This window comes from Natator depressus, chromosome 2 (assembly GCF_965152275.1).
Source record: "Natator depressus isolate rNatDep1 chromosome 2, rNatDep2.hap1, whole genome shotgun sequence".
NCBI classification, from domain to species: Eukaryota; Metazoa; Chordata; order Testudines; family Cheloniidae; genus Natator; species Natator depressus.
In genome coordinates, this window is record NC_134235.1 from 152690825 (window position 1) to 152703861 (window position 13037).

At 47.6% G+C, this 13037-nt stretch overlaps 1 protein-coding gene across 5 annotated transcripts in view; it reads right to left on the bottom strand.

Annotated features, from left to right (window-relative positions):
- The window catches only part of COL15A1 (collagen type XV alpha 1 chain), a 270398-nt gene that overhangs the window by 165740 nt on the left and 91621 nt on the right, over nucleotides 1–13037 (bottom strand). For all 5 annotated transcript variants that reach the window (XM_074945147.1, XM_074945146.1, XM_074945144.1 and 2 more), the window contains one exon: nucleotides 1942–2489. In XM_074945147.1, the coding sequence (XP_074801248.1) occupies nucleotides 1942–2489 (548 nt within the window). The remainder of the gene's footprint in view (nucleotides 1–1941; nucleotides 2490–13037) is intronic.

Below are 13037 nucleotides of genomic sequence, written 5' to 3' on the forward strand. Positions count from 1 at the left end.
ACTCAGCAATCAAGAAATGCCCAAATTAAGGTTGCCTGGGCAACCCTAATTTTGCCCACTGTGCAAGTGCATTTTGATACAATTTTAACTGATATGATCATATACTAAGTTTTCTACAGGACCCCTGCCTCGATCCAGGCACGTGTTGGGTGAGCTACAGCAAATAAGGCGGCTCAATATTTCTTTCTATTTTCATCATTCAGTTTGTGGCCCTGTGCATGGGTGCTGGAACAATTTTTATAGTGGGGGTGCTGAGAGCCATTTAACCAAAACTGTTAGCCCTGTATATAATAGAAACCACTTCAAGAAACCTACTTCCAGCACCTATGGCCCTGTGCCTTAATTACTGCACACCATCCAACCATTGTACCAAATAAGGAATTAATAATTTCCTCAATAGCTTTTCTATAGTTCTTATCATTGTAGCATCTGATCCTCACAAATATTAACAAATTTACCTTCACAGCTCCCTTGTGAAGTGGGAATGTACGACTATTGCTAGTTTACAGAGGGTGAACTGAGCGCATAGACCAAAATTTGCCAACTGATTAGAGTCCACTAATTTTGGTTTTCTCGGTGATTGGGCACCTGACTGAAGACACCTAGGGGCTGATTTTTCAAAGTACTTAGCGTTTTTACATCACTGTATACAATCACAGTATTGTACAAACATTAATTAATCCTAACAACCCCCTCATTTGAGGAGGAATACATTTTCTTACCCTCATTTTACAGATGGGCACACTAAGAAAGAAGGCTGATGTGATTGAACAGCAGAGCCAAAATAAGAATTCGTGGCATCCTGATTCTCAATCTCATGCTTCTTCCTTCAAACCACACTGTCTTTGTCAGAGGTACCAACCATCCACAGCTTCTACTGACTTCGTCTGTAGTTGAGTGCACGGCACTGCTGCAAATCAGACCACTGTTGTCTCCATTCGGGCTCTCAAAATGAGGAACACAACTAATGGCTACTTGTGGCAATTTGGGCTTTAGTTACTTGCTCAGTATCCCATAGGAACACTGTAGCAGAGCCAGAGATAGAAATGAATTCTCCTGTGTGACATTTACCTGCCTTAACCACAAGACCATCCTTTATCTGCCCACATTCCAACTTCTACAGCAAGAGGGCCTGCGGACAACAGCCTCATTCCTTACACAACTCTGATTCACTCCCTGAGCACCATCCACCCTCAACCCTTTATAATGTAGAAGTCCTATGTAAATGTTAGCATGTAATCACATAATTAAAGACCATTTCATAATGTAAACACACTAGTGGAGAGAATTAAGATTGCATTGACTTAATTCTAGCATTTCCTATATTTTTAGTGCATGACTTTGCAAACTTAGCTACAAAACACACATGCCTCTTTGACCACCTCATCTGCCATATCCATATCATCCAGGCCTAGTGAGTAATGAAGTCATTCCCAGTTCGTGCCAATAAAATTGTCACTCCAAACCATATCATCATAGCTTTTTCATGTATCTGTACGTGTAAATACATGTGTGGTGATATCCATTAAATAAAAGGTGAGCAGCATTTTCTTTCAGAACCAACTCAGTGGAATAACCTTGAAATCAAAATATTACCTTATTTAATAGAAAAAAAGTATGTGTCCTGTGGTGTATGTAGATGTCATTCTGGTTTTTGTGCTTGCTATGGGGCAATGCTGCGAGGGCAATTCAAGACAGAGGAGCTTATAGAATGAAAGGCACACTCTGCTTTCTCTCGTGGAGATGTTATACTTGTACTTTCTTTGTTAATTACCCCAAAATAACAGCAGTCTAGACTAAAGTATATGTTTTGCTCCATGTGTATGGAAAATACAGGATATTTCAGATGTGACTTATCTTCATGCTTAGCCATTGCACTCAGAACTTCTTTGAAAGGAAACATCTATCAAAAACATTTAGAATCCATCATACTGTACTTACTGTGAATTTTTCCAATCCTGTTGCTCCTGCATTTCCAACAAATATACCAGAGTTGGATTCAAATTGCAAGGCCTGAGATGACCTCTGAAACTGAACTCTGTTATATTCTTCACAGTCCATGAACAGAACAATGTCATTTCCCTGAACAGTCACTGTAAACCGATTCCATTTATTAGTCATCACTGGAACTTTAAATGAAGCGGCCTCTCGGGAGATGTAGGAACCAGGCTCTGTGTAGTACATGATTATTCTCTGGGTGCCATCATCAACTGGTGATAGTCTCATTCCCAAGTATATAGTTTTCTGAAAGGCATCCGTTATTGCAAATAGTACACCTCCATCATCGCTGTTTGGTTTTACTGTAACTATGATAGCAAAATCACTATAGAAGGTCTGTGGTATTAAAGTGCTTGTCAAACGGCCGATGTTAGCATCTGGTCCAAAACTGTAAGCTGGAAACCCTCCGTAGCCAGTGATAAAGGAGACAGAAAGAGGGAGTGGAACTCCTATCAGCTCTGTCAGATCAAGATGACCCTTTGATCCTCGTTCTGTAGTATGAGACAAAAATATGTTATTTACTCCAGAGTCTATGTTTCATTTAACATTATATGGCTTAATGAAGTTACAATACGACTAATGTGCTAATATTTGAAACGCCTATTCAGCAAGGTTCTTGAGCACATGCCTAACTTTAAGCACATAAGAAATCTCATTGACTGACGGTACTACTCACATGTTTAAAGTTAGGCACACGTTTAAGTGAGCTGGGGAACCAGTTCTTCTGCAGGAAGCTCCTACAAAAATGTTCTCCTTTAGCCTTTCATAAACCACGAGTTACATGTACTTGCAGAGAGGAGATGAGAGAATGGATAATTTATTCCTTTGTTTTCTCAAATAAACAAAGATATTGTAACATAGCCATGATGAAGGGAGGAAGCAACAACTTGGCACAAACAATGCAGTGGAGTTTTACAAATTCAGGATAAGGCTACAAGCTGAGCTGGGAGAATTTTTTTGTATGAAACTTTTTTGTAGTGAAAAATGAGAGTTGGCAACATCAAAATGTTTTGTGACTTCATGTCAGTTTTACCAGATTGTTTTGGATGAAAAGCAACCTGGGAAAAAAACAAACAAACGCTGGGATCTTTTATTTTGACATTTTTTAAATGAAACATTTCAGTGTTTATGGTTCAAAATTATATTTTGTTTCAAAGCTTCCTTTTTTTTAAAAAGCCCCCTCCTGCACCGCAAATCCCTCATGCCTGGCCCCACACCAGAGCTCGCACCTCCAGATGGAGCCCTCATTCCCTCCCTCACCCTAACCCCATGTCCCAGATGGAGTCCCCTCCCACACTCTGAACCCCTGGGCCACACACTCCAGCCCTGGAGCCCCCGCCTGGATCCCAAACCTCTCATCCCCAGCCCCACCCCAGAGCCCCCATCCCCAGCCCCAGCTGGAGCTCTCACCCACTCTAACACCCCAAAGCCCTGCCCCAGCCCAGTGAAAATGAGCGAATGAGCGAGGGTAGGGGATGGAGTGAGCTGGGGATGGGGCCTTGGACAAGGGGTGGGGTCTAGGGGTGGGGCAGGGGTGTTCCATTTTCTTCAGTCAGAAAGTTGGCAACACTAAAACTTTGCTCAAACACATATTACAAGGATTTCAGTTTTCATTTTACACCACTTTTGTCAGTTCAAGGAATGCTTTCTTCCATGGTTTCTTTGTATAGAAAAACATTCTTCAGACGTTAAATCTCAGTTTGAAATCAGGGAATTTCTATTCCGTAACATACCCAGAAGTAATGGTCCCTGAAAATATGCCCTGGGAGAAAACTCCTCCTTGGTAGTCAGTTTTACATCTGAGTAAGTATGACCAGCATTGAGCATCTAATCCCATTTTTATTCACATTTTCCAGATTCCTTGTAAGGTATATTCTACCAATACTTCCAAGAACAGAGACTTCCAAATGCCTATCACCTTCTGAGAAATAAAACACTAAAAATATTATAGCATTTTTAACAACCAGGAATGTCTGGCTAATTCCACATGTGGCTTAATTAGAATCTAAGTCTTGATTATCCTGTTTTATGTATTTGTATATAGCAATAAGATCATACACTCCTCCTCCTTCAGCTCCATAGCCTCCTCTTATCCTGAAAAATTTAAGATATCATTGTAGCTAAAACTCTCCATACCTTTGATCAATGCTTATCAGAACCCCCTCCAGAAGTTTTAAACTTCATAGAGGTAGGAGAGACAAAAGTCTTGTGCATGGATGTTTCTTAACATCCATGCACAATATTAAAATATTTTCTCTTGTCTTGAATGTAACACTCCAATTAATAAATCCTCAGATACTGTTGTCTTTCTAAAACTGTACATGAAAGATGTGTCCCTATCTCTGTTACGACTAACTTGAATACTTAAATTACTTTAATGATCAAGTATATACTGGCATACTCTATATTCCTGTTGTTTGTGAAACAATATATATTATTTTACAATTTTTAGACCCCAAAATGAACCTTCATTCTATGTAAAAGGATAAATGGACACAAATCAGATATTAGGAATGGCAATATACAAAAACCTGTAGGAGAACACTTCAGCCTCCCTGGACACACAATAGCAGATTTAAAGGTAGCCATCCTGCAGCAAAAAAACTTCAGGACCAGAGTTCAAAGAGAAACTGCTGAGCTTCAGTTCATTTGCAAATTTGACACCATCAGCTCAGGATGAACAAAGACTGTGAATGGCTAACCAACTACAAAATCAGTTTCTCCTCCCTTGGTGTTCACACCGCAACTGCTAGAAGAAGGCCTCATCCTCCCTGATTGAACTAACCTCATTATCCCTAGCCTGATTCTTGCTTGCATATTTATACCTGCCTCTGGAAATTTCCACTGCATGCATCTGATGAAGTGGGTATTCACCCATGAAAGCTTATGCTCCAATACGTCTGTTAGTCTATAAGGTGCCACAGGACTCTTTGCCGTTTTTACAGATCCAGACTAACACGGCTAACCCTCTGATACCTGACTTCATTTAATATTTGCTAATGTGACAGCCAGGATAATATGTGTCTCAGCCAAAGTGGTTGAGTGCACTCTACCTACATAGCTGCATGCTGCTAGCAAAGGGGAATCTGTAATAACCCAGGAGCTGCAGCAGGTGGTAACAGAGGTAGAGTTCACTTAAACTGGTAGTATAGACCAAGTCTATGTTTGTATAACTACATCACTTGGGGATGTGGAAAATCCACCCCCCTGAGTAACATAATTATACCAGCCTAACCCCTCCCGTAGACAGTGCTATGTCGACAGGAGGGCTTCTCCCATTGACATAAGTACTGTTGATCAGGGAGGTGGAGTACCTACGCTGACGGGAACAGCTTTCCCATTGGCATAGATAGCATCTTCACTAAGCACTACAGCGGTACAGCTTCACTGGTGCTGCTGCAGCACTGTAAGTGCAGAGAAGTCCTTAGGGTCATAGAACAGGAAAGGGATCCAGTTTCTTGTCAGACTGAAGGGGGAAAGCAGTGATTCCTGTGTGTTTCTTTCTTTTTTCCTTCTTTACGGTGTAATAATAGTACCTTAAAATGAAAAGGCAGTGTGAAATGGTTAATCGGGCTTCTGTAGTTTAGATTAGTATTTGAACAGGATCATTTAGAAGCAAAAAGGAATGATACGCTAAGCTGAAGTAGTAGATCTTACTTTCACTGAACATTTCGTATACTCAGAGGAATGAGCTGCATTTCTAAGACCATCTCCTTAACCTGTTTCTGAAGATGATCTACCTCTATTGTCACTTAAAGTATTAATAGTATTTTCAATAATTCCCCATAGACATTCACTTCTGACTAAGTCACTTCATGATTCAGACTACATGTGGGCATGGAGGACATAACAAACCAGGTGCCAGCTCATGCCAGAGCCCTAGGCCAATTCGCTTGTATTAGTACAGATCAAAGTGATTGTTAAATGTATAAGTGTATTTGGTGTTTAAACTTCATGAAAACTAATGGGATGCTACTTGCATTTTCACTTATCTGTATCCCGTTATAATGTAGTATCAAACATTTACATTGTAAATACTTTGTTATTAAATAACCCATCAAATGAGAAAGAAGCTTTGTGGAATGAAAATGAAGAACTTCAACAGAAAAGTGCTAATTTCAAAGCAAATAGTCATTGTGTGTCATGATCAGAAGTCTAAGACTCAAAATGCATTCCTCACTCTGACATCAAATGCAAAGCCCACATGGGTAGTGACCCTATCAGCTTGGTTTTGGTGAGAAGAAGCTATAAGTATGGATTCAAGGAAAGATCCTGCATCTCTGGACTGCTTGGACCCTTACAGGGAAGCTTACCAGATGCAGAATGGAGATTCCCAGAGACAATTTGGGTACCTTGAAAAGATTTGGGAAACCAGCAGCTTATTACATCATTGCCACCATTTGGAATTACAAACTGTGACTCACCTGTGCATATATTTTACTTGCTTTAACCTCTCAATAATTCTCATTTCCTTTTATTAGCTAATAAACCTTTAGTTAGTTTACAAGAGAATTGGCTGCCAGAGTTGTCTTCGGTGCAAAATCCAGAGTACCAATTGATTTGGGGTAAGTGACTGGTCTCTTGGGACTGGAAGCAATCTAAATTTGATGTGATTTTTTATGTAAGTGATCCTTTTATCACAAAGTTCAGTTTGCCTGGGTGGCAAGATAGACTGGAGAGTCTAAGGGGACTGTCTGTGACTCAATTGTAAGAGTGATATAGTGATCCAGGAGTTCACATTTGTTACTGGCTTAGTGAAATCTAATTACAGAACACACCATCAGTTTGGGGTGTCTGCCCTGTTTTCTGACAGTCTGCCCTGAGGTGGGCACTCACAGTCGTGAGCCACTCCAGACAGCGTGACACCAGCCAACACACAGAATAGGCCATCACCTCAGCCAGTCAAAGGCCAGGACCAACCCCACCAAATTCCAAAACTTACTCAAGCGGCAACAACAGTTTACCAAGAGAGAGAGAAGCAAAAAACGGCTACTCACCTTTTTGTAACTGTTGTTCTTCAAGGTGTGTTGCTCATTATCTATTCCAGTTAGGTGTGTGCGCGCACCGCATGCACAGATGTCAGAAACATTTTTCCTAGCAGCTTCCCGTCGGGCTGGCTGTGGAGCCCCCTGGAGTGGCGCCGATATGGTGCTCTATATATGACCCTGCCAGCCCGACCCCCCTTCAGTTCCTTCTTGCCGGCTACTCCAACAGAGGGGCAGGTGGGGGGGGGGGAATGGAATAGATATGAGCAACACATCTCGAAGAACAACAGTTACAAAAAGGTGAGTAACCGTTTTTTCTTCTTCAAGCGCTTGCTCATATCAATTCCAGTTAGGTGACTCCCAAGCCTTACCTCAGAGGTGGGGTCAGAGTCAAGGAATTGCAGACTAGAGAATTGCCCTGCCGAAGGCCGCGTCGTCATGTGATTGGTGGACGATGGCGTAATGCGATGTGAAGATATGCACCGAAGCCCATGTGGCAGCCCTGCAGATTTCCTTGAGGGGTACGTGTGCCAGGAAGGCTGCTGACAAGGAATGAGCCGTGACAACAGGCGGAGAGACCTTTGCTAAGTCATAACAAGTACGAATACACGCCGTGATCCAGGAGGATATCTGCTGGGAAGAGACCGGCAAACCTTTCATCCGCTCCGCTAGAGCGACCAACAACTGGTTTGTTTTGCGGAACGGCTTTGTTCGGTCTATGTAGAAGGTGAGCGCCCTTCTAACGTCCAGAGAATGCAGCTGCTGCTCACAGAGGGTGGCATGCAGCTTCGGATAGAAAACCGGCAGGAAAATATCCTGGCTGACATGGAAGCGGAACACGACTTTTGGTAGGAAGGCCGGTGAGGCCTAAGCTGCACCTTGCCCTTATGAAAGATGGTATATGGGGGCTCACATCTGAGGGCTAGTAGTTCAGAAACATGTCGTGCTGAAGTGATGGCCACTAGGAAGGCAACCTTCCAGAAGAGGTAGAGGAGCGAGGATGAAGCTAGCGGCTCAAAGGGAGGACCCATGAGACGAGACAGGACTAAATTGAAGTCCCAGGCAGGGACAGGGAGCTCCATTGGGGGATGGATCTTTTCTAGTTCTTTTAGGAAATGTCCCACGATAGGGTGTGCAAACACTGAGTGCCCGGACACGCCCTGGTGAAATGCTGAAATAGCCACAAGGTGAACCTTAAGAGAACCGAATGCCAGGCACTGATCTTTCAGGTGCACCAAATAGTCCAGGATGCATGGGATTGAAGCCTGGAGTGGGAGTACCTGCCTTTGGGCCCACCAGATAGAAAACCTTTTCCACTCTGCTTTGTAAGTGGTTCTGGTAGAAGGCTTGCAGCTTTCCAGGAGCACCTGCCTTACCGGGTCCAAACAGGCAAGCTCTGCTTGGTTCAACCATGGATCCTCCAGGCCAGAGGTCCCCAACACGGTGCCCACGGGTGCCATGGTGCCCACTAGGGCATTTTTGTGCGCCCACAGGAAACCCCGCCGCCGAAATGCCTCCGAGAAGCATTGCCGCCAAGAAGCTTTGCTGTTTCTCGGCAGCATTTCAGCAGCGACACTTCTTGCCGTTGCCACTTTTTGGCGATGGCATTTCGGCAGCAGGGTGCCTGGCGCCCGCCACAGTCTTCTGGGAATAGCAATATACTATTCCCACAAGAAAGGTTGGGGACCACTGCTCCAGGCCATGAGGTGAAGTGACTGGAGGTCCGGGTGGAGGAGGCGACTGTGATTCTGTGAGATGAGGTCGGAAATGAGAGGTAGATGAATCGGTGACCGGATCGATAGTTCCATGAGGGTGGGGTACCAGCACTGGAGAGGCCAAGCTGGGGCCACCAGGATGACGTCCGCCTTGTCCCTGCAAACCTTGAGAAGCACCTTGTGGATGAGAGGAAATGGTGGAAAGGCATATAGTAGTTGACCGGACCATGAGTTCAGGAAGGCATTCGCAATCGAGCCCAGGCTGTGAGCCCGGAAAGAGCAAAAGGTTGGGCACTTCCTATTGGCCCATGTGGCAAACAGGTCAATTCGGGGAAACCCCCAGCTGTAGAAGATGGCATGGATGATATTCGGCCGAATTGACCATTCCTGTGTGAAGAACCGCCTGCTCAAGCTGTCCGGCAGTACGTTCTGAACGCCCGGCAGGTATGAGGCTTGGAGAAGGATGGAGTGGGCTAAACAAAATTCCCATAGGAGGAGAGCTTCCTGGCAGAGCAGAGCAGACCAGGCTCCACCTTGCTTGTTTATGTAAAACATGGCTGTGGTATTGTCCGTCAGTACCGCTACACAGTAGCCCTGCAAGCGGGACAGGAACGCCTGGCACGCGAGGCAGATTGCCCTGAGCTCTTTGATGTTGAAATGCAGAGCCAGTTCCTCTACTTGCCATAGGCCCTGACTTGTCGTGCTCCCCAGTCGAGCGCCGACGCATCCGTTACCAATGTCAGAGTGGGCTGGTGGGGGTGGAACAGTACCCTGGTGCTTACCATGCAGGGGTCCAGCCACCATTGTAGGGAATTGAGAGTATGTCCCAGAATGGTCAGCTCCATGTCCAGAGTGTCGCGACCCAGGCGATACACAGACGCAAGCCACGCCCGCAGGGGCCTGAGCCGCAACCTGGCATGCTGCACCACGTAGGTGCAGGATGCCATGTGACCCAGCAGCTTGAGGCACTGTCTCACCATGGTGGTGGGAAAGTTACAGGCCAGTGATTACATGCGCAAGGGCTAGATGATGGGCCTCTGGTTTGCATCCAGGACTACCTCAATGAACTCTATTGTTTGTGCTGGGGTGAGAACAGACTTGTTGACATTCAGAATAATGCCTAAGTGGTTGAACGTGTCCCTGACCAATTATACCTGTGATTCTACCTGCTGGTGAGACCAGCCTCATATAAGCCAGTCGTCTAGGTATGGGTAAACATGCACATGATGGCGGTGAAGAAAGGCTGCCATGACTGCCATGCTTTTGGTGAAGACATGGGGAGCCATGCACAGGCCAAACGGGAGAGCCATGAACTGATAATGTGCCTTGTCTATTATGAAACAGAGAAAACACCTGCAAGACGGGTTGATTGAAACGTGATAATAAGCGTCCTTCATTTCGAGGGCAGCATACCAGTCTCCCGAATCCAGGGAGGGGATGATCGTGCTCAAGGAGACCGTGCGGAACTTTGAGTTGACGATGTGCTTGTTGAGTTCCCTTTGGTCCAGAATGGGCCTTAGACCCCCCTTTGCCTTGGGAATGAGAAAGTAGCAAGAGTAGAAACCCTTGCCTCTGAGCTCCTGAGGTACCTCTTCCACTGCTCCTAGAGCGAGGAGGGCCTGGACCGCCTGGACCAGGAGTTGCTCGTGAGAGGGGTCCCTGAAGAGGGATGGGCAATGGGGTTGGGAGGGCGGAAAGGAGCAGAAGTGAATAGAATAGCCCATCTCTACCATGCGGAGGACCCATTGGTCTGATGTAATAAGGGACCATGCATAGTAGAAGCAGGATAGACGGTTCAGGAAGGGAGGATAACTGGCCAGGATATGGACTGGTAATCTGTCCTCACACGCATCTTCAAAATGGGCGCTTAGGGCCCGGAGGGGGCTTGGACTGTCCCTGGCCCTGATCAGAGGGAGGACGCGATGGTCTGCACCTGGTGTATCTACTCCTCCTGCAGGAGAAGTCCTGCCTGGGCCTAGCAGGGAAAGACTGCTGCTGGGTTGGCTGGTGCTTAAACGGCTTTCTTTCAGTCGCTGGGGTATGCATGCCTAGAGACTTAATCGGGTTCCTTGAATCTTTCAGGCCATGCAGCCTAGAGTTGGTCTGTTCAGCGAAGAGCCCCTGACTGTCAAACAGAAGGTCTTGGATAGTTTGCTGAACTTCCGGCAGGAGACCCGAGGACTGAACCCAGGCATTACACCGCATGGTGATACCAGATGCCAGTGTACACGCTGCTGCGTCCGTGGCATCCAGGGAGCCTTGAAGAGCAGTCTGGGCCACTAGTCTGCCCTCCTCAGCAATGGCTCTCAGCTCCTGCCGAGAATCAGATTGGAGGAGCTCTTTGAACTTTTGAATAGCAGACCAGAAATTATAGTGGTATCTGCTAAGGATCACGAGCTGATTAGCGATCCATAGGGAGAGGCCACCGGCAGAATAAACCTCTCCCCCAAAGAGGTCCAGACGTTTCACATCTCTTGATTTAGGGGCTGACCCTGTCTTTCTTTTTCGTTTACCACATCCACCACCAGGGAGCATGGGTGGGGATGGGTAAAAAGGTATTCGTACCCCTTAGTAGGGACAAAGTACTTTCTTTTGGCCCCTTTGACCGAGGGGGGAATGGAGGCTAGAGTTTGCCAGATTGTTTTGGCATTTGACTGAATGGTCTTCATAATGGGCAGCGCCACCCTAGAGAGTCCTTCTAGTGTCAGAATGTCCACCATGGGGTCCTCTTCTTCTACGACCTCCTCCACCTGGAGATTCATGTTTAAGGTCACTTGCCGTAGGAGTTTCTGTAGGGCCCAGTAGTCCATGGGTGGGGGGCCGGATGCAGATGTACCCGCCTCTGCCTCATCAGGAGAAGACGAGGAGGCGGCGACCGGCAGAATTGGGCTCGAGACAGCCCCTTGGTCCACTGGTTCCAGTTCCTCCTGGGCACTGGGGGTAGCCTCCACGGCGGGGGGGGGCTGGATCCAGGGTTTGTGCGGGGTCCGGAGGAGGACGACTAATGGTTGCCTCAGGAATACAGGACCCAGAACGAGATGGCAGAGGGACGCCTGGAATGGCACCCTGGGCTTGGTGGTACGCCCAGGGAGTCCAGAACTGCCACTGGGGTGGCCAGTGGGGCACTGAAGCATACTGTCTGAGACTGCCTGGACCTGATCGGGGTGCCTCCAATGCTCCTGATGCCCTACCCGACCTGGGGGAGGGTGACTGAGAGTAGGATGGCCAAGGAGGGGCAGTACGCTGTGCTGGGAGGGGCGGTTCCGCGTCCCCCAATGGGCAGAATGTGTACCGTGGAGAATGGCGAGATTCAGACAGTGATCCGCGGTGCCGTTGTGGAGAGCGGTACCAGGAGATCGACCAGCACCGAGATGTTGGACTTTGCCTCGGTGGAGAGCGGCCACGGGAGTGCAACCATGACCAGTGCTGTGCCGGGGAATGGTGCCGCGGTGGAAAGCAGCGCTGCAGTGGAGAGCAGTGCTGTGCCAGGGAACAGTGCCACAATGGAGAGCGGTGTCACTAACGGTGTTGCGGAAAGGTGCGGTGCTGTGACAGGGAGAGGTGCCGCTGTGCGGACCAGTGTCGGTTCGAGCGGTGCCGCAGGGTCTCAGACTTTGACCTAGACCTTGAGCGGGACCACGACCTGTCAGCTGATGACCACCTCGAGCAGGAGTGGCTCCGAGGATCGGGGCTGCGAGAGCAGTGCCGCGAGTCGGACTGGCGCGGAGCATGGGTGCAGTGCCGGAACTCAGAGCAGTGCCAGGACTCAGAGCAGCGCGGAGATGCTGGTCTGGGGGCAGACAGCCCAAAGATTGCTGGTTTGCCTCTTGACGGTGCCAGGGCTCGAGATGGTGTAGGCCTCAAGACCGGAGAGTTGGGCACCATCATCTCAATGAGCCCTCTGGTGGCCTCAAAGGTGTCGGGTGTGCAAAGCAGCGTGACCTCCTCCACCTGCAGCTGCAGGGAGTCCGGCGGTATGGGGCTTCTCATGGAGGCGGACGCTCATGGAGGACGAGGCGTACTGGAAGGTCCCTGCTCCACACCATGGAGGCCACCTCAGGCCTTTGTGGGGGCTTCTCTGTGACCTGCTTTTTACAGGTGGCCGGGGAGTGAAAACGGTGCCAGGGAATGCGCTTTTGGGCCCCAGGAGACCGCCGGGCCCTAGAGGGGTGTGCCGAGTCCTTTTTCGGCACTGCAAACAGCACCGCTGGAGGAGCACGCCGCACCGAGGCGCTCTGGGCAGAATGTTGTGGTGGACAGAGAGCAGACTCCATGAGGAGTTGTTTGAGTCTAATGTTACTCTCCTTTCTAGTGCGAGGTTTAAACGCTTTGCAAATCC